We start from the raw sequence: 26024 nt of genomic DNA, 5'->3' as shown, positions 1-26024 counted from the left end.
AATTTCATTTACATATGACATCTGAAATCAGACCATTTGATCCAATCCTTGAGCCGCTTGCTTGCCCCACAGTCTTTTTCCACTGAAACGTGTTTTCACTTACTGCTGGATCCCAGCGTTATAGAGGGTTCATGCTTTCTGCCTTCCTCCCATCACCGCTGTTTTCATTTTCTCATGTCTACCAGCCACAAACACACCAAAGCTCCTGACTGATGGAGTTACAAAGACAGAAAAATCCCCTGCTTGGAGCAGTATTCTCAACGTTCAGATTGTGAAAAGCTGCTTTTACATTGATTAACAGAATAATACATACACTAACGCTACATTTGGCGACCTTAAAGGAATAGTCCAACATTTTAGGAAACACTCCTTGGCACAGATTTAGATGTGAATACCGATACCACTTACATTAAATGTAAGGCTACAGCAAGCAGCCATTTAGCTTAGCTTAGCACACACACTGGAAACAGGTGGAAAGAGCTAGCCCAGCTCTGTCCTATGATCATAAAATCTGCTTACCAGCACCTCGAAAGTTTAATTAACACATAATGTCTTGTTTGTTCAGTATGTACGCACATGCATGGGCAGATTTTGTCACCTTTGGATGGAGTCAGCTTAGCTTTGTTGTCAGCCGTTGTGCCCAGCTAACAGCTGATGACTGTATCATCATACTTAACAGAAGGATATGAGCGTTCAATTCACCGATCTTCCCATCTTACCCTCTGCCAGTAAGGAAATATGTGTATTTCCCAAAATGTTGAACTGTTTATACAGAGTTTATCCATTGGTGTTGCCTTTAAATTGTAAAAATTAGTCAATATACACTTCATTTTAAAGTAAGATAGCACCATTGACTAATAAAGAGCAGCTCTCTGTGTTTCTGAGAGAAGACCTAAAGAGTCAATTTGAGCTCTCTACAGACAAAACTGTCAGAACAACATTTTAACTAGCAAACATCCTAACAGTAACACTATACACTGTACATATTCACAGTTTTTTTACATTCTTCCCTTTTAGAATACATAGATATGACATGATGAAACAAAACAGATTATTCCACTAAACAAAAGTGCTACTGTAGCCAGTATTGCGATGTGTCTGACAACATTTCAAGTAAGAGGATGCGGTCCAGTTCGTCCCAAAGGGACACGTCCAGTAGATGAGCAGCAAACACGTCCGTTGATGTCACAGCCAGCTCAGCCAGTCAAGAGAAGGCACCGAGGAAGGAGGAAGAACAGTCAACACTTCTGCCCACACAGCCACACACAGAGAGCGGCTGTTTGTCTGGTAACAGTCCAGATTCTGAGCCGTGGTGAGCTAGTAGAGAGTCTCGACAGGGAGCTTCACTTTTCGAACATGAAAGCCTGGTTCTGTTGAGCAGAAAGTGTGTCAGTATGCAGGATCCACATTTTTCAAAAGATGTATCAGACATTCCTAATTTACACACTGTTCAGTCTTCTACTATCAGATACTTTTTTGCCAATATAGTCTCTTACTCAAGTTCAAAGTATTCCTTGAAATCTTTTATGTCATGTTTACTAGGTTTAACTCATGAGTCATATACAAACCATTTTAAAACCCATGGGTCGGTTACTGTTTAGGGCTTGCTAATTATTGCATTAACATGAACAACATTACATGATGATATTGAATCATCATCAATGATATTCTTTCCATTGTATATGAAGTTAATATACTACTTCCCCCCAGAATTTGGATGTCATTCTTCTATAGGTAATTATTGTAAAATATGTAGGAAACTATTACTTCTAACATTAAAGAAAAGTTAGCACATCTGCTAATTTTGCTAAATGTTGGGGTGTACATATTCTCACATTAAGTACCTCACTGTCTTTTCATCCAAACCTACTGTAGCTATTTTTTTTGAGTAGGATCTTGCGAGGAATTGTAATTGAAACTAAGAACCTGCTACACAGTCCTCAAATGAAGAAAAAATACCTTGTTGTTCACAGGAGAGTTTCATGTCTATGTTGAGGAGCTCTCCCTGCGAGTATCCAGGACACTGCAGCACAAAAAAAAACACATTCACAAACTCTTTAGATTTCATATCTCAGGTAAGTGAATCAGTGACTTTATTTACTACACAAACAAAGTACCCAAAGCTAGACTCAGGTTCACCTGGCACGAAAGAGCTCCATGGCACACAGAGCGCTACTCTACAGCCAGATACGACTTAAAAACAATCACCACCATTTAGTACCGACACATTATAACTGCCAGGCTGTTGGCAGACGGAGGAATGTCTGTGTCTCATAATGGTTTCTGTCTCACTGTATCAGCTCCGGGCCTGGCTGGTGAAGATTTAAGAATGATAAATCTGTTTCCACGCTGGTTTGGCATGGCTTGAAGTCCTCCATCTCCTCCAGCTAGCAATCTCGCCAGACTCCTGTATCTCAAACTCACTTCCCTTTTCCCTTGTAGCCCCGGTTTGTTCAGCCCATGTGTTTATCTCATCGCTGTGTAAAAACAAGAGAGGCACTCACGCTTGATGCTGCCGTACAAAATCTGCAAACTGCCGGTCCTTAGCGTAGAGCTCAATGATGCGTATCCTGTCTTGGATTTCCTGCAGAAACACATGATATCAGTTGGGGGGGACATTACATCACAGGCAGATAAACAGTAAACTGAACAGGCTGTGGCAAAACGTGACATGTTACCAGAAAAAACTAAAATGACTTGCCAACCGAACAACAAGTGTGTTTGTTTCCGCAGTGTTATGGAGTTACTAGTTACATCTGTCTCAGTTACAGAGAAAAAATCTGTAATTAAATTACAGTTACTAATCAAAATGTTGTCCAAATATATTATATGCTTATATGAAGACTATAACATTCATTCTGTTGCTTTGCATCTTTTTGCCACACAGCACAAAGTGGGTCACCGGCGGACAGATTTGAGTGTGACACCAACAAAAGTAGGATGGCTTAAAAGGAGCTCTCTACATCTAGAAAGTCTTTATTCATTGGGCAGTAATTTGCACCGCCTCTCGTATCCGATTTGATCGATGTTGGTGAAGGTTCTCAGTCATCCAGGTCATGGTAATTTTAAGTGCTGTATAATAGGCAACTGGACGTGTTTCAGTTTCTTGAAGACGTTTCACTTCTCATCCAAGAGGCTTCTTCAGTTCTAACTAACTGGAGGGGAGCTGCAGGCTTTTAAACCCTGTGTGGGAGTAGAAATTAAGAAGCCTCTTGTATGAGAGGTGAAACGTCTTCAAGTAACTGAAACAAGTCCAGTTGCCTTCCATACAGCACTTCAGCACATGTGATCGATGTTTTTATCATCTGCATTGACCTGCGTTTATGCTGATTTTGTCACAGTTACAAAAACATTATTTTGCAGCAACTCAGTACGACTGCTTGTTAACATTTAACTGGGTGGTAAAGGTAATGGGGTAAAAAAAAAACAAAGACTCTGTTAGTGTGGCTAAGACATCTTTTCCAGATCAACCAGTGATAGCAGCCCCCACACACACACACACACCTCCTTCGTCAGTTCACTGTTCTCATAGATGTGTCGTATCTCCTCGCTGCTGAAGTCAGTGGAGGCCTCTGCGCTGGCGCTGCTGTAAACAGGAGCTTCAGGATAGCGGCGGTAGTAGTGGCTGTAGCCCGTCGTGGCCTCGCTCTCGTACATGGGGTTGTACTTGGTTGCCCTCTCCAGAGATGGGAGGCTCTCTGCTCTCCTGCGGAGAAACACACAAACAGAGAAATCAGTGATGACATCGAGGTAAGATGATAAACAAAGCAACACATCATCTAGGAAGCCAGAAAAGAAAACAGAGCTGCACTGAATACACTTAGAGTTGATTAACCTTATTAACCTTGGATAAGTCCTCTCCTTTGTGGCTCGTTTGATGCCAGACTCTCAGAAAGCCTATTGTGTTAGGTGTTTAAGGCTTTTTGGAAAAAGTGTGTGGGGGGGGGTTCTCCACAGGCTGCTCTGGGAAGCACGCCAGACATACATACACACAGATAGTGAACAGATACTTTGTGTCTGCAAAAGACAGAATAAGGTAAAGCAAGTAAAGGGACGACACAGTGGATAATTTGGCCACCTGAGTGAGGTTACAGTCACGGGATGTTTCCATTTATACCCTCGCCTTAAGAGAGAAACCAGGCTCTTTTAATCTAAAGAGGATTATATGGATATATAACTTCAAACACACCAAATATAAGTGTTTCTGTTCTCTATCAAACAGCTAAGTTACGTTTGTTTATCTCCAGGAATAGAGTTAACTTCTATAGCAGGCTGATAAAAAATGATCTGTTTTTCTAATTCATCATATACTCTTCATTTTACTAAGCAGTGTGGTGAAGGTTATATGTATACAGGATATACAGTATCAGCCTTGATTTTACTCTTGGATTTTGTCACTGTCAAGGTCACATATACAGAATAGATTCTATTTTTTCCTTTTTACTCAAACCATCCATCAATAAAACATGTTTTTTGGATGCAACTTCATATAGATGCATTCTTCCATGAAAAATAAATATTCTGGGTCTCTTGTGCATTATCTTTGGACACATATTTTAAATTCAGTCTGACATATTTGTTATTTTTGGAAACATTTCAGACATCCTCTAGTCATACAGTGGGTCTGTAGGTTTAAATAAAGCTTGGCCACACAATATAAGCAGATAAAGTTAGGTGAAGTAGGCTTTCCAGAGTTTAAGAAGTTAGGAGAAGGAGAAACCCATCAGCACTATTATTAGTTTGTTAAAGGAGACGTACTATTCTTTTTCTTTTTCTTCAGTGTGTTTTATATGTTTTTGTGCATGTGAAAGGTCCTGAAGGTCAAAAAGCTCAAAGACTGCACCTCTTTCCTACAGAAAACACTGCTCCTGAAACGCCTCTTCAGTAGTCCCGCCTTTAATTGACATTAAAGACTTTAAAGTGACATCACACTACGTCACACATTTGCATAATTTATGCCTCGCAGTTAGTTTGGCATGTAAGAATTGATTTAGCGAAGCTGCTCTGTTGTTGTAAGCGGTGCTGGCACAGACGTGTATGAGCTGACCAATCAGAGCAGACTGGGTATTCAGGAGGAGGGGCCTTAAAGAGACAGGAGCTAAAACAGAGCATTTCAGACAGAGGGAGAATACAGTGCTGAAGCACTGGACAGTATGAGAAAACTGATGTGTTTTTTGAGCATTAAAGCATGTTAACCTATTCCAGTAGTAACCCAAAATAAAATTATGAACCTGAAAAAAAGCATAATATGTCTCCTTTAATGTTCAAACTGATATACTACTTATTTGTTGATCATTATGAATTTGATGCCTGCAACACAGCAATGTCTGCAGCTAACCCTAACCACTGCATCTCAACTTTTCTGGAACCAGGTTGCACAATATCTAAATCTAACAGCTTCATAGAGGATATGCCTCACAACAACAACAATATCTCATTTAATCACATAATAACAGTGAGGCACAAAAAGTGACATGATGTGGATTAAACACAAGATTTAATGCCCGTGTGTGGATGACTGTTGCAAAGTGTGGCCAGCTGGTGCGTGAGTGGTTCCCCTCACCGTATGGGGTCCTCTGACTCATCCTTGTCATACTGATCCCGTAACGTCCTTGCAAGGAAGAAGATGACTCCGGAGGCCACCAGTAGGAATCCAGCTACGGATGCGATAGCTATGCCGACCACCAGTGGCTCAGACACGTACTCCTCACAGTGCTCTCCTCTGTACCACCAGTTCTCCCCAACACGACACCTGAGATGATGAAGGACATTTGTCAGCCATGATTTCTACTCAGAGCTGCTTAAAAAGCAGACGTGCCTTTACTAAAACTAAAACTCCAAATGTTACAGAGCATCACTCGTCTTCTGTTTTATATTCTGTGTTTAATGGTTAAAAGGATGTAAAAAATTATTGACTGGATCTTCAATCATGTTCGTATTTTGTCTTTGCAAAATTAATAACATGTCTACAATTATAATTCTCCGTACGTGTCAATGCCTTGTTTTGGAATAAGTAGATATCTTCAAATGTTTGTTTCCTGTCTCCATGGAGCAACACGGCGCGAAGTAAACAACAATCCAACAGCATCTGGAGCTGTCTGTATGTTTTATGCTGTGGTGGTGGGTGTGAAACAAAGGTTAGCACTCATCTTGGCATGTGTCCTGTCTGCCTGTTCACAATCATTTAATTTGAAGCGCACCACAGAGCCAGAGGACACGTTTCTGTCACTGGTTTGGATTCCTGGCATATCATTTTACACATATTTACCCATGCAGACGTCTGTCTGTGGATGTGGAAACACGTGCGCAAGGACACAAAAACACTCACAACAAAGGCATTATCTTTAGGAATGTTTAAGATAATAAAAGAAATAAAACAGGGCTGTAGCAGCATGTACTGAACCATATTTCACAGAACAAAAATGTGATAATTTGCATCCTGGAGCTGAAAAATGGGTCACAATATTAATCAAATCTTTGCAATTATGCCTCTACAGATGGTACTCATTGTTTCATTTATGCACAGTGCATTTAGTGCCAGAGGGCACAATTACATTCATATAGTAAACTGCCAAAGGTGTGAGTGCTGACTTAAAATGTTGACATGCTGATTTTTTTAAGCTAAGCCATAAATATAAAAGTTTGAAGATTGTTAATTGGTGTTCAGAGCCAACTCAGGTGTAAAACTAAATCTTTATTCCATGAAGCTGGTTATGATTAGAATTCATTAGGCTAGAGCACAGCACTCTCAAGTATAAGGAGCCACATTTCAAAAACACCTTTTGAAACAATATTTTCAGAGCATTGGGCATAGATCAACTTTAAATCTAGAAGCTGAAAATCTGGCCTCCTGCAGCTCCTGCTTCTGTATTTGAAAAGCGGTTTAGCTGATGAAGCACTGGCCTCGCAAACCTGCAAGCTCAGACACTCTTTCCTGCACGCACACAGGCAGATCACTTCCCCTAATCCCCACCCACCTGCAGATGGCTCCTTGGCCGGGGATGATGTCACACTTGCCGTCATTGAGGCAAAAGTCTGTCCGCAGCTCACAGATGCTCTGACAGGGCAGGCCGTCCACGCTGAAGTAGCCAGCGTTACAGACGCACTCCGCCTCCCCTGACCACTTGTTCACCTTACACTCCGCGTACTCGTTACACGCCTGGAACTTACAGGGGTCAGCCTGGTCACCTGGAAATGGAAGAACCAGCAGAGTTGACTAAAGGATATTAAGAGAAACTGTCAGAAACAGGTGTGTTGTGGTTATCAACATTTAATAGAGGTGATAAGAATTCTTTCACCTCTTTTATCTCAAAAGATGTAGAATAACCAGTAAGCACATTTCAAAATAAAACCAAATTAAAAAGGTTAAAAATCTGGGGAAATGCACATATTTTCTTTCTTTCCGAGGGTTAGGCAAAAAGGTTACACAATGTATGTATGATATATGAGGCTACAGCCAGCAGGTGGTTAACTTGGCTGAGCAAAAAGAGTGGAAACAAGGCAAACAACTAAACCGGCTCTGTCTAAAGGTCACAAAAGCATGTATTAACAGCAAAAAAGAATTTTTCAGAAAGAGTCAAGCCATCATCTTCCTCCCTTGCTAATGCAGCTGTACTGCATGCTAGGATCCAGAATCATGCGCTGGCTGTACTTCAGACAGATTATAACAGCTGAGTCAGGATTGTAAACACAATCATGAATCACTAATATCATGAATGGCCAATAACAAGCTGACTGATGTTGTCGGACAGAGACGCCAGGAGATCGATACCACATGCGGAAAAAAAAACGTGCACAGAAAATGTCGTGCTGGGTCCGTAATTGAGCCTCATTATCTAAAATGAAGGCAATGTAGTACACACGCTGTAAAACCAGAGCTGCACACAGTAATCAGTCAGTCAAAGTGCTGTTAATGATGTATTTACTTGGCTGCTGTCCGAGGAAGCCCTGATTATCTCATCTCAGCTGATGTGACATGAGATGAAGAAGTGCCACAACAGAGAGTCAACACCTGCTTTCCCAGGCCTTTTTCACACACTAACATGTTTTAGATACTGAGTCAATGCAACTATTTCACAAAACAACATTCTGAGAGCAAACCCAGTAAGGGAATAGTTAAACATTTTGGGAAATGTTCCCATCCGTCATCTGTACTTTTAATATGAAGCTGGAGTCAGCAGCTCATTAGCTTACCTTAGCATAAAGACCTAAAACAAAAGGAAACAGGGCGATAACCATCCACTGGCTCCAGCTTTGTATTTTATGTACAGACATGATGGTGGTATCAATCTTCTAACCTTACTCTCGGCAAGACAGCAAAAAAGAAGGAAACATGTGACATAAGTTTCCAACGGTTGGTGCTATCACAATTGCTGTCTTTATGTTGATCAAAGCACTTTGAACCCACCTGACTCGACGTCCAGTGAGTATTTATCGATGGCCAGGTTCATGGTCTGGTAAGCGGTGTTACAGAAGTCCTCCAGGATCAGATAGACAGTGGTGGTGACGCCTTGTTGCACAGGCTTTCCAAATTTCATCCGGCTGTTGACCACAATGCTCCCGTTCCTGAAGTTCAGGATCTCCAGGTTCTCAAAGTGACTCAGGTTGGACTGCAGGTAGGGCACAAGCTAGGAGAAGATGAAGAAAAATGTACAGGTTGATGTTACAAACCAGAGGCTTTGACATAACAGTGGCATTACTGATAACCACAAGTCCAGTGAATAGTGGAAGTTTACCAGCTCTAGGAAGCGTTGCTCCAAAGCTTTGTATTCTGGGGAGCTCTTGTTAAAGAGATCGTCTGAGAAGATCATGTTGGTCACCCTCAGGCTGAAGAACACCATCAGAGCTCGTCCGGGGTTCGCAGGCATGGCAATACTGACCTGGTCTGTGCCGTGTGCCACACCAGACGGAAAGCCAGTACTGCCCTCCTCTGTATGGTTAATCAAACCAAAGCCAAACGTGATCACGCCATTGCCCAGGTCACCAGTGCTGGCATCATCCAAGCCTTCGTTAGTGGTCTGGATCTGGGGGATAAAGAAGTGTATTGATTTTGAGATGAGACCATTTGCTTTTAACTGGGGTACAACAATGTTTCCTTTTCTATAAAGCTGCTTAAAATCCCTCAGAATTCAAGGTCATACTGACATTAGTTAGTTTTTGCTTAGAAATCAGAATATATCTTTGTTGTTGTGTACGCAAAATTGTAATTACCATTAACAGGATGCTTCAGTTGAGTTGTTCTGCAGAGATAGAATGCCCTACATTGATGTTCTCCACAGGGTGAGATGTTTTGGCCATTTGATTTGTACCATACCCTGAGCGGATGGGCTTTAAAAATTAGATGACATCATTTAAAGACGTCATATTATGCTAATTATCAGGTTCAGACTTTTATTTGGGGGTCCTAGTAGAATAGGTATACATACTTTAATTTTCAAAAAACACATCCAACACAGCACCCCTTTTCACACTGGGTCTTGAACGCTTCATTTTAGCAATGGAGAGCCTCTGTTTGATCTTTGATAAGAGTTGCATTACTTAATGGGCAGGATGTAGCCAATCAGAGGCAGAGTAGTGTGGTAGTGTGATCGAAAACAACGCCGCTACAGCTGGTAACCATGGCTGCAGTACAGACGTATATATTTTACAATATATATAAATATATATATTTCAATAACGCCTGTTACATAGTGACGCACATAAGTTACAAAAGTAAAGGCTCAACTCCAAACCAGGCATTTCAGGCAGTGCAGGAGCATCGTTTTCTGTGGGAGATAGTAATTCCCTTTCGCTTGGACTTTGGGCTTTTTCATTTAGTGTCTGAATGTTATCAGTAATACCTTTCATGTTTGCTAAGTCATGATCCAGTAGGTAGTTTGACTTAAAACGTTGACAGAAAAAGCTTGACGTGTTTCCTCTATTTTTTGCTAAAATTGTGTACTTTACATTTTTCTACTTTTTGCAATATTAACATCAATTCCTCTGCTTTACCTCCACTAGTGAAGGGATAATAACGTCCGGTAGTCCCTCAGTGGCTGGGTGGACATCAGAGATACGGGTGAAAGGCGACTCCCTCTCTGGAGACAGGGCAGTCGGTTTGGCAGGGCTCAGAACTTCTATCACTGGTGGCTCTGGTTCATCCTGGTTGACCAGTATGATTTCATCCTCTGTAAGATCCTCTGTGGAGAGCTCTGGAGCTGCCGGAGCCTCCTCCTCTACAGCCGGAGCTTCAGGTAAAGTCTCTTCCTTCACCTCTTCTCCCTCGATCTCAGTTGCTTCCTCCACACCAGCCTCTTCAAATACAGCTTCTTCAGGAGTGGTCAACGCCACAATAATGTCTGCGTCTTCCGCAGGCTGTTCAGGATTAACTTCCTCATCTGCAGGTGGAACATCTGTGAGGTTGGACTCCTCTTCTGTGCTCTCCACCAAGTCTTCATCAACAGGAATGAGGCCTGTTTCTGCTGCCTCTGGCTCTGAGGCTTCACTCTCTACATCGACAGCCTCAGGAGGTGGGACTAGAGCAGGCAGGCTTTCTTCTTCCACAGTCTCAGATGCGATTGTGGAGATCTCAAGCTCCTTTGGAATCTCATTCGTGACAACCTCATAGAGATGCTCCTGCTCCAGAGTGGTAGGTTCTTCTCCCACTGCCGCAACCTCAACTTCCTCAGTTTCAGCCTCAGAGATGGTATCTGCGATTATGGTGACATCTTCTGTTATCAGCCCATCTTCTGAACCAGTCTCCTCAAGAGGCACCACTTCTTCTTCTTCTTCTTCTTCTTCTTCTTCTTCTTCTGCTCTTTTGACTTCTCCTTCTTCTACTACTTCTCCTTCTCTTCCTTCTTCTTCTTCTTCTTCTTCTACTTCTCCTTCTTCTTCTTCTTCTTCCTCTTCTTCATCTGCCGTGGGTGTAGACGGTCGGAGCAGGTCCCTCAGGTCGTCTGTGCCAGAACCAGAGGCCTCGATCTCCACCGGTGGTTCAGGCAGTGTGACATCCTCTGGCAGCTCCGGGGCAGGAAGCTCAGCTGGGAGCTCCTCTGGTGGGGGGGTTTCTACAGCAGGAGTCTGCACAGTGTCCTCCAGCAACAGACCCTCCTCCTCAAAGGCTGGAAGAACAAAGAGGAGAAGAAACTCAGCCAACACTTTGTCAAGGCAACTGACTGACAATCATGTAGATATACATATGCATCAATGCCTCCTTCTGTTTGTTGTGTTGACCAATTTGACCAAATTTCCCTTTATATTTCTATGTTATTCTTGTTTTCTGAGCACACAATATTGTTTGGGTTTGTTTTTTTCACAAAAAAATTTAAATACTAATAGAAAAGGTAGATGTGGAAGAAATAGCGCGAGGGAGTGTATGCTTGTCTTCAGGGCAAACACTCACTGCCAGCTTCAGGTGCACTGGTGATGAGGACAGGAGCCGGAGACACGACTGCGCTCTCCTCCAGAACGATGACTTCATTTTCCTCTGTCGCTGCAGCTTCAGATTCCTCTTCTAGGATCGTGACCTCTGATGGCTCATCGGCAGCATTAATCTGCATCACAAACAGGCTTTATTATCCAAACTGTTTGTCGCTATTTCACTGCAGCAGGAGCTCTGATTGGTCAGCTTATTTACGTTGACAGGTCAGGCCAGTCAGATGTCCTGCTGCTTCTCTGTGGCTTCCACACAATTTTTAGGAGGTAGACTCCTTATAAGTCTTTACATTAAAGGGTAACACTTCAGCTTCAGCTGCTGCTTTTCAAAGCTTTCTTTGATTTGATTAGAAGCACAGAGGCTGCAGTATGACACAAAAATAATTTAAAATGTATATTTTCAGTTTTGATATCTTTAATGGGTAATGCTTTATAATTACCATAATTAATTAATGTAGCTTTATAGTTAATTACACTTACACACTTGCAAACACTGAAATGCTTAATTAAGCAATTGTAAAGTATTATAAACATCAGTTGCAACTTTACAATAAACAGTTGCTTAATAAATAGTTTATGAAGAATTTCATTATTTGTTAACAGTGAAATAACTATAACTCAAGTTTGACTAATTATACATTTGAATTATGGTTATTATAGAATTACATTTATTATCATAAATAAAATCATTAAGTTATCATAAACATTTTGTGGCATACTGCAGCCTCCATACTTCTGATATCGACTCATAGAAAGCTTGAAAAAATGTTGAATAAGTCCCACATCCAAATCAGGGCAGCAAAGTGCTTCGTTGGCACAGTAGCTCTGTGCCTGTGCATCAACTGAGAAGTTTTCCAAACTTTCCCAGTTCATATAATGATTCAAATTAATCACTAAGCAAGCTGAGCTGCAAAGTGAACCAGCAGACACATTTAGTGCAACCCACACTCTGATTGCCGTGGAAGAGCACAGCCGACCACAAGACAGCACGACTAAAGACAGAGTGTAGGTGGTATCTCTCGTCTGGATAAACTCATATCTGCTGTCTTTCGTCTTCACTTGCTGCGGTGTGGTGCGCTGCAGCCTTCGCCCCAGAATAGCAGTGGATTATTTTAGCAAGAGCCAAACTAATCCCCAAAGCCTTACTTGATCCTTGCTGGTGAGCTCATCCCCTACCTGCACTGGTGTGGTCTGGATAACATCACAAGTCAGTTCCAGGTTATCGCAACATTAGTCATACTACAACTGTCAGTTGCCTCAAACAAAAGTGATTTATCAACTCTGTGGAGCTCGATGCAGCTGGATAGCCCGGAGTCAGAGAGATTGTTGTCATGATAGCTGTGGAGGTAACTTGTTACTCACCGCAGCTCCGTCTGCAGCGTTGACAGGCTCAGGGACCTCAGACACTGTGGAACCAGTGGAGAAACAAATATTAATACAAACTGACACAAAGGAGGCAAATGTGCCAAATAGCTACAATAATCATGCCTGCATGAGTCTACAGAATCCTTTTTATCGTAACCATTTCAGCACAGCCTTCATTCTGACAGCATTACCTTCAGGGGTAAATATCTACAAATCAGGGCTAAAAATCTGGGCGAATGTCAGCCGCTGTGTGCCAAGGCTATTACTGCATCACCACCAAAGCAGAAAAACAAAGCCATGCTGTGGCTTTAAGTTCCCCAGCCACACATGTCGGCCATATGAGAGTGTTTAGCCTTCATTTCACATGTCCAAGAATATAATTAATGTGAGCATCAGACAGCTCTCATCTCCAGGGGAGCTCGCTTACAGTGAAATAATGACATGCCTTCTCTCAAAAACACGAGCGGGGATAAATCTCACAGGGGGAGGAGATGCTATGGATATTATCACATCCTTCACATTTCTGGAGAACGGCCCTCATCAGAGGTATGAGGTAGGTAACCCACTTACTGTCGGGCTAAATCTAACACATGCAGTGGTTTAGATTTCCCTATGTGAGCGACTGCATATATGTGGCCGCTTGCAGTATTGCAGGGAAGATTTCCCCTGGGCCCCAATGAGCACTCCCCCCATTATCCTGTTGGTAGGACGCCTCAAACTGCAAACAAGGTTTAATATTAGTAAAACTTGAGCAGAAATAAAAACAAACCGACAATCTGTGATGTTATCACGATGTAAAGTCTCTGGGCTGATTTAGGGCTGACATTGAAGCTGACACAGAAGCTAGACATTTCTTAGGTGCATGTGCCAGGCGAGCACTTCTTACTCCACTGAATGGGCGCTATCTTTGGGTCCAGTACCAGATCTTATAATATATCCAGAATACAGAAAATGTACAGTAAAGAGTATAATATCTCTGACAGCATTAGGTTTTATCTTTGAGTCTAACGATGTTATAGGACTGCAATGATAAATAGGTTAATTACTCTTTAAAAGTTAACTGTGAGAAGGACTAGAAGCAACATTATTAATGCAAAAAAAAGAAAATACAGAGAGATAGATTACAAAAATCCTGTCTGCTCAGGTTTCTTTTGCAGACCATTTAATGAGAAGGGTTTAACTGTAGCACTGAATAAATACACAGTTCCGATAACTGATGACTCGGTTATTTGTCCATTAGAAATGGCCCACTTTTGAGCTGAAGCTTCTTATAAATATGTCTGTGTCGCCTTTGACAGAAAGAGCCGACAAATAAGAAACAGATGAGACTATTAAAACCCTGGAATGTTGTCTCAAGTGGTGTAGCGTATGTTGTAGTATCGCTGCTGAGTCTACTGTGTCTCTATTTGATATGACAGTTGGAGCTCTGCCCTGCACTGCATGCACTAACTCTGCCAGTGCATTACCAGTCACTTCAGTGCCATACCAATTCGATGAATAGCTATCATGGTGGTATGTGTGTGTTCTGTTAGAGTGCAGAGAAGATCTTTAAAGAGCTCGTCAGTCATGAAATGGCCATTGTCTTACCTTCCTCCAGCTCGGCATTATGCAGGGCATCAGTGACGTAGTTTTTGACCTCACTGATGGTGTACACCATTGTAGGGTGCTCCATGACCTCACGGTACGAGTTCTCCACCCGGTTCAACTGCAGGGTCAGGTAGTCCAGTTGTTCATTGCTCACTCCTGCTCCATTCACCACCACTGTGACAGCATAGTCGACCACCACGCCATCCAGCCTGACCACACAAATATGTAGGAGTTACATCCAATCCACATGCTGAAGTGTCCCAGGGCTGGGCAGTAATTCAATATCATCATACTTGTAGTGGAATCAATTCGTGGTATTCAGTCCATGGACACTTCAGTCGGTACACCAATTTAATGTCATTCAATACAATAGAAATGCCACAAAGTGTTCTGTTGTTTGAGTGTTTCTAATGTTTGACCACCTCATTTATTAATAGAAAATATCAGAAACACATATCAATATAATGCAGATTAACAGTTCCAGGAAAACGGTATTAAAACTAAGAATGGTTACTTGATGTAAACATTTATTGCGTTGAACATCAAATTAATTATTTTATGTGTAACACTGGATTACATATGAATAGGCCTATATATGTACATCACAAGTTGCTAAATGCACCTTGAGATTGTTTTGTCGACTGAAACAAATGTTTCCACGGTCAGGAACTTTCACCTGTCTTATGTCTTATTCTTAATGCATTTCTGTAAAGCAGTCTGAATTGCCTTGTGACTGATTGGTACAATGTGCATAAACTTGCCCTGCCTTCTGCTTGTGGTCATTGTGCAGCTCCACAAGACTTATAGACGAGTGCCTTGCTCAAGGGCACTTTTGCAGTCAGTAAGTGAGAGGAGAGGGTTTCTTTGTCGTTTCCCAAACCAAACTTGGTGAGGAAATTTCCCAAACAACACATCAGCACCATGCACCCAAACACCCTTTTCCATCCATCTCCTCCACACATTTACAATAGGAAAGTATAAAATAAAATGTCCTGGATGAGAGAGCGGCTCTCTAAAAGGATCAAAATGGCTCAGGCATTAACGTGATTTAACGTCAAACCTGCTAAAAGAGTTGTAGAGTGCTCACACATGACGGATGACTGGAGTGATTTACTCCTGCTTGGAATGCACGAGCGCCACTGTATAGGCCAAAAAACAGCAGAGTCAGCAGAATGATCAATATCATCATAATAAACATGGAAACCTCACAAGAGACTCCAGCCCCTGGAAAAAGCCATCTATCAGCCTTCATTTGACAACTGGAAGCCCTCCACTCTGACCTAGTTTGTGGGGTTTCTGGCGGACAGCGGAGCACGTGCCGGCCCACAGTCGGCCACATTTAGGAGGACGTCCAATTTTTTCCCCTTCGGCTTCACACATACACACAGGCAGGCAAGCAGAGCTCTACGCCTGTTGTGCCCTGCGATCTACAGTGAGCAGCTGCATGCAACATTATTCATTAATCACTGCATACTTAGAGTATACTTAATGCATATATGTTTGCAGTTAACGGCGAAAAGAGCAGGACATGCGCGTCTAAAATCTCTGAATTTTACTTACAGCATGCAGTGGTTGATTGTAACTAAAAAGATTAACACAAGTCAAGTTACTTCAAATTTATACCCAACTGTACTTGAGTATACATTTTAAGTAGTTGTACTTATTGTGTGTTTTCGTTGTCTGCTACTTTAATTCACTATACTTCAGTGGCAAATGTACTTTTCATCCCACAACCTTTATCTGATGGCTGTAGGTACGAGTTACTTTACTAATTCATAATTTACATTAGAAATATATAATCGGCAAATAAAATAGGATGAATTGTTTAGATTAAACTGTCCAACAGTATATGAAGCTGATCAAATGGTGACAGGTGTTAAAGCTAAGCTTCAGAGGTGCTATAGGTGCATCTTGTGAGCTTTGGACGGAGCCAGGCTGGCTGTTTCCCTTGTTTGTTAGCCTTTCTGCTAAGCTAAGTTAAGCTAAACTGCTGCTGGCTGCTGCCTAATTTATACTGTACAGATGTGACAGCTTGTTTTTCCCAAAATGTCGAACTATTCCTGTGAGTAGAACATTAAAACTGCAAGAAAAACACACAATTGCCCTCTAAGCTCTTTTTCTGTTTTTCATCTATACCCTCACACAACATCTTTCCCTCTAACCCTCCTTCTCTTCATCCCTTTACCAGAGGCTGATTGGTGAGTTTGTAAAGCCTCGATAATCGTCTCTATAGAAGCGCAGCTGCTCACTCGGTCGAACCCACCCTGATCCCACTTAACAGGTGAGTGACCCAACTAAGGCCATTATCATAGGCAACTAGTGACACATCTTAACACGTGCCCACGCTCACAGGTAAACACAGCGTGAGATGAAGGTGACGCCACAGACACTCGTGGATCTAGTTCAGGAGTGGTTGATAGGGATCTGTGGGCTTAAATACAAGACAGGTTGGGGAGAACGGTTCAAGGTCAAACTACCACAGCCTAGACTGATGACTCACCCTTGGGTGTCCTTCTCGGGCCTACGCAAAAAAAAAAAAAGGATAGGGAAATTGTGTTAATGCTTACAAGTTGAGCTGTGGGCATATTGTGAGGACAGATGTTTTGTCCAGACTGAGGAATAAACCCCAGCAGAGATACTGACCTGAAGTCCAGCACTGACACACTCTTAAATCCAGGAAGCCCCTCCAGAGCATCCTCTATCTGCAAGGACAGAAATGATCGAGCATCATAAACAGGCCTCAGAGAGTTTGTTTCTAATTTTGTTGGGCGTTCTTGGAAAAAATAAATCAGATTTATTGTTCCAAACGGGCTCATTTTGTTCAAAGCGGTTGTCTTGGTCTTGAGTCTTTTGTGCAGCAGCCCACATCATTATCCTCAGGAGGCAGACAACTGCACTGTGGTCAACTTTCTTTATTGGCCTCGCTTCTATGCACTAAAAAAACAATTCACATACTGTTCTGCAAAATGACCTAGTTTGTTTCATGCATCACAGAAAGAGTTTACAAAAGGGTCCCCGGGGCCTTTTTAATCTCCTGGCTTGCCCTCCAAGTCCTCCTCCTCTACACACAGTCACTACTACTAAGTCCTCAGTCCTTCATGCCGCTCCACTTCCTCCTCACAGACTTATAATCTCTTCAAGGCACGTGAGTTTGTGTGTACGCAGTGTGTGAAGGTATGGGGGCTTTATGCAGGTGGCAGATCTCCACAGAGGATAAAAAGCCAGTAAGCGATGAGGAAAATTACGCTAAATCAAGCAGTGCTGTATAAAGTACCCAAAAGTAATACTTGAGTAAAAGTAATACCATGTTAGTATATTACTTTGGTAAAAGTGAAAGTCAACCATATAAAATAGTATTTGAGTAAAAGTCTTGAAGTATCTGTAAATGTACTTAAGTACAAGTAAAAGTAAATTACACATATATTTATTGTACACTATGGGTGATTAACAGATCCAATAATCATCATTTTTCAGATTATCAGAATCAATGTTTCTTCATTCAATTATAATAATTATTATAGTAATACATTGATTAAAAAATGCATCTCTGATGGCTCTGATGCAGCATGTAATCTGCAAAGTAACTAGTAACTAAAGTTTTTAAATAGATGAAGTGGAGTGAAAAGTACAATTTTAGCCTTCAAAATGTAGTGGAGATCAAGTACAGATTAGCAAAAAATGGAAACACTCAAGTAAAGTACAAGTACCTCAAAATTGTACTTGAGTACAGTACTTAAGTACATGTACTTAGGTACATTCCATCAAAGAAATCAAGGACTGTATGTGTGTATGATGTGAGATGTGTGTGTTGGTGTCAGGGTTGGGAAGTAACAGTGTGTACATGTAATCAGATTACAAAAATAAGTAACGATAATCAGCACAGAACACATTTGAAAATATATGTATTTAGATTATAGTTATTATAGGCATTTTTGTTAAACAGCATCCTATATGTTGTAGAATACATGCAGTGCACCTGTAGTTTGTACCAGTACTGTTGTTTTTGAGAAGTTTTTGTGACTGGGTCCATTATTAGCAATATTTCCAATGTTTGATTTTAAAGTAATCCAAAAGTATTCAGAATAGATTACATTAGATTTTGTAGTCTAATGGATTATGTTATTTATTACAAATATTGTCATGTAATAGCCCTCACGAGTTTGTGGGTCAAGCTGACTTTCAGGGAAAGTACAGAAAAAAATAGAATTTTCCAAGTATCTGTAAAATCCCTGAAGCTGCTTCTAAAGGTGAGTAACTGTGTGTATGTCGGCATGTGCAAAAATGTATCCATTACCCAGACACATCATATTACACGTAGTTATTTCACCCAACCATAAAATCAGAGCTTTTGAACACTTGCCTAATAGTTCGGGGTTAACTACTGCTGCTTTTAAAGAGCGTGTTATTAAAACTAACAATGCGTCCAACACAGACCATAAACCAGGAGATATAGTGAGTCCAGTCTGCAGCCAGGATACAGTAGCACTAAGGGGAGCCATAAAGTGAGACAGGCAGGGGGAGCTGGAGCCAGAACCCAACCTTTTCAGCAAGCTGTCTGCTGAGTGTTTGGTACTGGAGGCTGGCTGGATCATCGAGGCTGTCGCTGTACATCTCTCCGGTCAGGAGGATACTGAGCTCCACCACCTGCTCCAGCACAGCGAGGGTGGGAGGCTCCATGGCAATGTCGTTGTTCAGCTGTGCAATAGGAAAGAGTGATAGTAGATAAGTGTTTATGAAAACATTATAAAGCCTAATCTATAAATAGTCGGTGTGTGCACTTACTGGACTCTCCTCCACCTGTGTGACAGCTGCTTCCTCCACCTCCTCTTCTTTAGCTGTGTCTTCTGGGTGGTTGAGTTCATGTGCAAAAAAACAAAAAAAAAAGAACAAAGCAACTGTTGGTTTATTTCAAGTGAATGTGAGCTTAACCCTTTGGCAAGTGCAGTGATTCCTGATGGCTGTATGGATTAGACCTGAGTACTTCAGGACAACTCAGGCTGAAGTGGCCTGCAGGCAAACATTCTCACCAAACACACAGAGAAAGAGTCACTAACTTATTGGACAGAAAGCTCAAAGCCAGGAATTATTATGTGGATGAAAAACAATGGTCTGAAACAACACTGGTTGAGCATGTGTACAGATGAGTTAACAGGAGTGATACTAACCTAGCTCAGGAACCTCAACAGCCTCGGGTGTGTCTGGAGTCGGAGTGCTGTGAAACAGCAGAGCATTTTTTCAACAATGCTGATATCAAAAATTAAAAAAGATAAAAAGCACACAGACTTTAAAGGGTGATGCACACTGCTGGCAGAGACACAAGTTGGATTTAAAGGAAAAGGCTAGGGCTATTTTATTTTTTTATTTTCAATCAACAAATCCTCAAACCAAAATCAATTACTAATTTACTCTGTTAACAAGTACTGTATTGTCTGAGCCACCACCTGATATAGCTGTCCTCATGTCATTAAAATGAATTGTTCTCCCAAAACTATTCTACACATAACACATAGGAGCAGGCCATCTAGCCAACAATAATATCATGATCCAATTAATCACAGTCATGATCTAAATTGTATCCTTTTTCTCAATTTGACATGCAGACTATAGCCAGACTAGCCTATGAACTTCCCCATTTGCATCATTCAAACACGATATTATATTAAAAACAGTTCTTGTTTTAGCACGAGCTCCTCGTGCATCACGCCATTAGCTCTAACTTTGCATTCCATTCCATCAAATACGTCACCCAAAGAAAAGCCATGTGAAGTAATTTGTCCAATCAGCGTAGCTACTAGTTGGCTACATCACTATATCGGCACGGCTGTGGACACCTTCAAGATCGATCATTATCTAAAATCGTCAAATGGCCCACCCACAGACACCACTCTCATTTTTGTATGTTAAATATGAAGCTACAGCCAGCAACCGGTTAGCTAAGGTTAGCATCCAGACAAGGAACAGGGAAACAGATAACAGTTTAAAATTTCACCTACTAGCACCCAATAATGAACACATTGTTTCTTGTTTGTTTAAAAAAAGCATTTATATAGAGGTAATGTGCCAGACTATTTCTTATCCAGGAGCAGTGACTTCAACCAGTGAGGCCACCTTTTGACAAAGACTAGCTGTTTCCCCCAGTTTCCAGTCTTTATGCTAAGCTAAACTAAGCTAAGCTGATCTAAGCTAACCTAAGCAGTCACTGGCTCCTACTTCATATTTACTGACAGACATGAGACTGGTATTGATATTCTCATCTAACTCTCAGCAAGAAAGTGAATAAGTGTATGTCCCCAAATCATGCCATAGCTTTAAAACATTCATACTGTTGCTATGGGTAAGCTCTATCAGACTGTGGCTAGACAGACAGAACATGCAAGCAGGTGTTTTGTTGTCGTTTTTTAAGGGGACTTGTCTTGAAAATCATAAAAAGACAAAACAATTCCACTGTTCTCTTTTCAACTCAGACAAAGGGAAAGCAAAGATCCTTGGATATTAATATCCAAGTTTAAGACACAAATACAACAGGCAACAAATGAAACACAAACAAATGAACATGAAGTCATGTGTGGTAAGTGATGAGCGGGAATATGAACAGGTAGGGTTGAACTGAGCCTTGACAACCGTACCTGCACATATGTTGCCAGGACCTGGTGGGCTCACTACAGATAGTGGGAAGAATGACACATTTACAAAACACACACTTAATGATCAGATCATTCATTTATGATTCAAATGGTGGGCTAGCACTGGGGAAAGAGGTGAAGAGTGTCTTTTACCTTTTCACACCTGCTGGCCGTGGCATTCTCTAAAGACGGAAAAGAAAATGTTGGACAGTATCAGCCACCTGCACAGTACGAGTCTATGGTCTGTGCTGCTTAGATACTTCTGTTTATTAAACCATTACTCATGCACAAACCTTTTTAACCAGAGCATCATGCTCCTCTGATTGGCTGAAGTAGCTGCCAATATCTTGTGCCGTGGCTGTGCCTTCCTGGCATTTGTTCATCCAGCTTTGGTACTCTTCTTGCTCTGGTAGGCGGTCCCAGAAGATCTTGAAAGCCTCCCATATGGTCTCCTGGCACACTGGTCAGACCAGAGAAGGACACTGTCCACTTTAAAAAAACAAGCTTGCAGATTTTGCTCAGTGATTTCTAAATGATTTTGGTTTGGATTATAGTTCAGTTCTAGATGGATAAGTTCTCTTGTAGATCTGCTTGCTCATTAGCATGGGAATGAAATAATCTATAACTAGTTCAAACAATCATAGACTGAGATATTATTAGCTGGAAGTTCTGAGGCCCAAATCCATCCCCATCGTCATGCTAACTTCATGACACAACTCCCTTTTCATGAGTCAGCCTACTGGGCACTGATCCAAAGTCGCTACACAGACATATGCTCCAATCTTCCTGAGACACCAGTGGTCATTTCTGAGTCCAAATCTCGCTTACATAACAAGCTTCAACTTTTCACCATCACACAGTCACAGACAGTCTCTTGGCATAAACAAGCTTGTGTTTGTCTAACTCGAGCTTCTGAGGAGTTCACTAGCAGGAATTACACCTTGATCTCTGCCCACTCACACACGTTACAGAGCGTTTGTCAAGCAAGAGATCAAAATGTCTCGTCTCTGCTGAAGATTTCGTTTCACAACTCAGCCCTCTTTTCATCTTAAGTCACACCCAAATGCTATAAAAGCGAAAACATTTTCTCACTTACCCTTAGACCTCAAGGGGCTCTGTGTAGCAATTTACATGTATTAAACACATTTAATGACCGTGCGTAAGCAGATCGTAACATGGCATGAAAAATTAGACATGTCTGATCTCCTTAGGCTGCCTATACAGGCCTGTGGACAAGTCATTTAATGCTGATGGACTGTGGATTTCTTTGTGAAGGACTTTCCGCGATAGTCCAAATCAAAATGCACGAGTCTGCTCACATAAACAAACGACTGACTTCCACAACAACACAGAAGGTCCACAGAGAACCTTTAATTGCATTTCAGTACAGGACTGACGACGCTCTTAATTACATCCCATGTAATTAAGAATATGTAGCTGTGTAAGCAGCTGTGGTTTAACTGTGTCAAGAGTCTACCTCTGAGGTTTCTGCTGTTACACCAGCACTAGGAACAGCACAGGAACATGTGTTTGTGCTTCTGAAGGTATTGAAAGACGCAGTGTGCTTTCATTTTTGTAATGCATTTTTGTGTCAACAGTTTTCTTAAGGACATAGTCTCATGAAATCTGTCTGTTTATAAAGTCTGTGTGCAGGTCTTGGTGAGAACTACTGCATATATGAAAAAAAGTTGTACAAAGTCTTCTGTTGAGAAGCACAAAGCGTTAGCTGCAGCTGAAAATTACAAATTTAAAAATGAGAAAAAGTCACAGGGTTTGGACCTCTGTAGCCTGCTCCTTATGTCTACTTGAGGCAAGCGGCTGAAGGCTACATTAGCTGCTTCGAGCGTAATGCACCTGATATTTTTGTGTTATCAGCGGTTAAGATGCATCGTGGGTAATGAAGGTGCAAGGTTTTGACAAGGAAGAAGAATTCAATGAATGAAAAAGACGATATCCCTGTTTCTGCTTCTTCGATACCTCAATACAGATAATCTTATAGGAGTGTAATGCTAAACGGTGGAGTTACATCTCAACACATGGTCACGTAAAAGCAAGATTATCTGTATGAGTAGATACCACTAGGGTAAGTGAGTCAATGCTTTATGTCTGTCATGCGAGTGGACTGACCCTGAACATCTGACTAAGGAGGCACATCAACCAGAAGTAGACCACAGTCTGTTTCAATGCAAATCCCATAAGTCTTAATTGCAACTGGTGTTCACACAGATGTCCACTGACATTCCTCTGCTTGACCTCAGTGGATCCCTTAACTTAAATACAACAAAGGTCAACAAGCTTGCCTACTGGACACTTCAGTACTTGCACGGTGGGGACAATCTCACACAATCATCACTTGTTTTTGGCTGACATCACTTCCTGCTGGTTGTATGTCTTCACCCCAAATCTAACCCAACTACATCGAAGTGTGCAGTGATCTGCTCTCATTTAGGATCAGTCTTACCTCTGAGATGAAAGTAGCTCAGATGGTTTGCGACCACCTGTTGGACGGTCTCTTGTGCACAAAGCTTGACTCCGCTTGGGAAAAGGATGTTCCTTTTCCGCCGAGAGCTAACTGCATGGCTCTCGTGAGATTCCTTTAAATCAGATACACGAGTGATGACTGGAAACACCGCAGACTCCTGACTGTAAGGCAGACTCAGGTAACCCATAGAGGAGCCTTCCAGTGTTGCATCTGGGGTGCCACAGAAAAAACAACAGAATTAAGACTTATTGTTCAACTTATCTTTGGGTGAGTAGTGAGCAAGAAGTATTTAAGTTAACAACGCCACATACCTGTCCTTATATCCAAAAATATGACCACAAAACTAAATACAATGGAGTAGAAAACACATCCCCAAGATACGATCCTCATGTTAAATCCGTGTTTGTGCTTAACTCCGTGGACTTGGGAAAGGATCAAGTAGATATGTACTTCCTCTCAAGTCCTGGAACAGCAGCGTGAACAGCTTCTTACAAGTTTGCATAGTTCAGAAGTCTCCAGACGTAGAAAAATCACAGAAGCCCGTAGAGAAATCATCTGATGACGCTGTGACACACTGGTTTCCTGCTTTCCTCTGCAGCTGAAGAGAGGTGTGAGCCATGGTGCTGAGAAGACAGCTCCTGGCTCAGGTAGATAGGCAGATGGCTCTTGGAGAGAGGGGGATTTTTTAATGCTCTCTAATCCTGTTTACTCTAAGCCTTTTAGAAGAGCTCGCCAAGAAGTTACTGGAGCAACGCTGGGAAGGGAGGGCGCTTAGTGTTGAGGAAACGTGGACAGAGAGGAGATAACAAAGGCCACAGAATCAACAGCAAGCAGAGAGATGCATCAGTATGTACAGATACTGGGGCCGTTTACTGGTTCTTGTGGGGGAATTCAGCTGGAATTTAATGTTTTTTGCAAGAAGGACAGTCTCTTCAACAGTGAAGCACCGTGCCACCCAAACATGCAAACAGCACTAAACACATGCAGCCTTTGGAGATCATAATGAATGGAAAAATATAATCCAAAGTAAACATGATCATATAACAAAAGAAAATGCTGGCCTGACACTTCAGATAACTTTTTATAATCTAGGAAAAAAGCTCCCCAGAAATAATAAATAATCCCACACATAAACACAGTGATTATACGTCAGGGTGGTCCAGCAGCTAAGTTGTTGAGCTCAGGAGCAGCAACTGAAATCCTCTCAGTATGTATATATTGACAGCAGAGAGAGTCTGGGCTTAGTCTGAAGACGACCTTTGACCCCCAAACTCTTCCTATAGGCTTTATCCTGTTTTTAAAAGGGAAACCTTCCTTTTCTTGTCTTTAAGTAGCTGCATTACGTACGGGAGAAGAAAAAGAGAGGAGAGGAGCGAGTAATGAGGGCTAACTAACTTAGAGTTAAGTCAGCCAGTACATTCATTTTTACGTCTGGCCTCATTATCCACAATGCAGGCGGAAGGTGATGCATTCACAAGGATCTTTTGTTACGCAAACTATTGTCTTATATCCTGTCACCAACATCAAAATGGCAATACTGACATGATAATGTTTAGTATGTTCAACATTGTAGTGTGATACTACGCTATATACCACTAAATACACAGTAAAACTGAGGCTGCAAAATATTGTTTTGCAGGTTTTTGGTCATAAACAGGGCTGAATATATGCAAAGAAATTAATTTTGGAATCATTTTCACAGATTGCGATTTTAGATATTGCACTTGGCCATATTGCTATTTTTATATATTGATTAACTGTTCAGCCCTGTAAGAATCTATACAAAAAAACAACCTATTCTCATATTCTTCCATCTCTTAAATGCTTCAAAGGCAGATGTGATCAAGTTGATTGGCCTTATGGCTCTCATCACGATGCAGGCACCTGGCCAAATACCTGGCTGAACAATGTTTTACTGTGTAAGCTCCAAAGAGTGCTTGATCCAATACCCTGAGATCATGGACAGCAGGGGAGCCAAGTAGGGCTAGAGGGCAGTGGTTTTACTCACAGTTCACTTACAGTATGTGTCCATTCCTGTAGGAGGTATTTCACCGATGCAGTGAGAATCATTCCTGTTTCTACTGGTGCAATGACAAAAACCGAGTGGTTTACTATGCATGAACATTAAGTAATAAACTAATAAAGTGGGCGTAGATGTTGTGTATGGCTAATGGCTGCAGCACACTGCCATACAAAACGAGAGGGGGATTACTCAGTCAGACTGTGAGGGGATCTGACAGACTGAGACGGTAAATACACCTAAGCTGACCATGTAACCCTCTGAACAGATTACACTGGACAGCATTGTAATGTGCTGTACAGGCATTTCCAAATGAAGACTTTTGGCTCGGGAAGAAGAAAGGTGGCTCCCCTGGTCATAAAGAGAATTATTGAAAAAAGGGGCTTTGCAGAACAGGAGCCAAAGAAATCTTCTAATACATAAAGAGGAAATAAGTCATCTGATTTACAACACAGACATTCAGACTGTGTTTTATTCACCAACTTCTAATCCTCATCTTGTTATGAAAACCATTTAGGACGAGAGGTCAAGA

General features: G+C 41.6%; 1 protein-coding gene across 1 annotated transcript; it reads right to left on the bottom strand.

Annotated features, from left to right (window-relative positions):
• Nucleotides 1-1323: 1323 nt before the first annotated feature.
• On the bottom strand, nucleotides 1324-24091 carry impg2a (interphotoreceptor matrix proteoglycan 2a). Its single transcript, XM_073473121.1, has 24 exons — nucleotides 24007-24091; nucleotides 23452-23682; nucleotides 21284-21450; nucleotides 21154-21172; nucleotides 20994-21026; nucleotides 19150-19211; nucleotides 18907-19062; nucleotides 17011-17069; nucleotides 16868-16888; nucleotides 14396-14576; nucleotides 13554-13581; nucleotides 12778-12821; nucleotides 12562-12606; nucleotides 11384-11534; nucleotides 10950-11102; nucleotides 9991-10688; nucleotides 8736-9023; nucleotides 8408-8627; nucleotides 6978-7188; nucleotides 5564-5752; nucleotides 3505-3706; nucleotides 2505-2584; nucleotides 1960-2023; nucleotides 1324-1370 (listed from the first exon to the last, which is right to left on the bottom strand). The coding sequence occupies exons 1-23, from the start codon at nucleotides 24089-24091 to the stop codon at nucleotides 1987-1989; spliced, it is 3360 nt and encodes a 1119-aa protein (XP_073329222.1). The 3' UTR covers nucleotides 1324-1370; nucleotides 1960-1986.
• Between the last annotated feature and the right edge of the window lie 1933 nt (nucleotides 24092-26024).

This window comes from Pagrus major, chromosome 9, assembly GCF_040436345.1.
Source record: "Pagrus major chromosome 9, Pma_NU_1.0".
Lineage (NCBI taxonomy): Eukaryota > Metazoa > Chordata > Actinopteri > Spariformes > Sparidae > Pagrus > Pagrus major.
Note: the sequence above shows the minus strand (reverse complement) of the source record. Positions and strands in the feature narration are given on the sequence as shown.

Excerpts from the sequence above, each read along its gene's own strand:
- impg2a (XM_073473121.1), bottom strand. The coding sequence starts at position 24,091 with ATGGCTCACACCTCTCTTCAGCTGCAGAGGAAAGCAGGAAACCAGTGT. Across the intron at positions 19,063-19,149 it reads CACAGGTGGAGGAGAGTCCA|CTGAACAACGACATTGCCAT; the intron begins GTAAGTGCACAC and ends CCTATTGCACAG. Across the intron at positions 11,103-11,383 it reads CAGTGCACCTGAAGCTGGCA|CCTTTGAGGAGGAGGGTCTG; the intron begins GTGAGTGTTTGC and ends TTGTTCTTCCAG.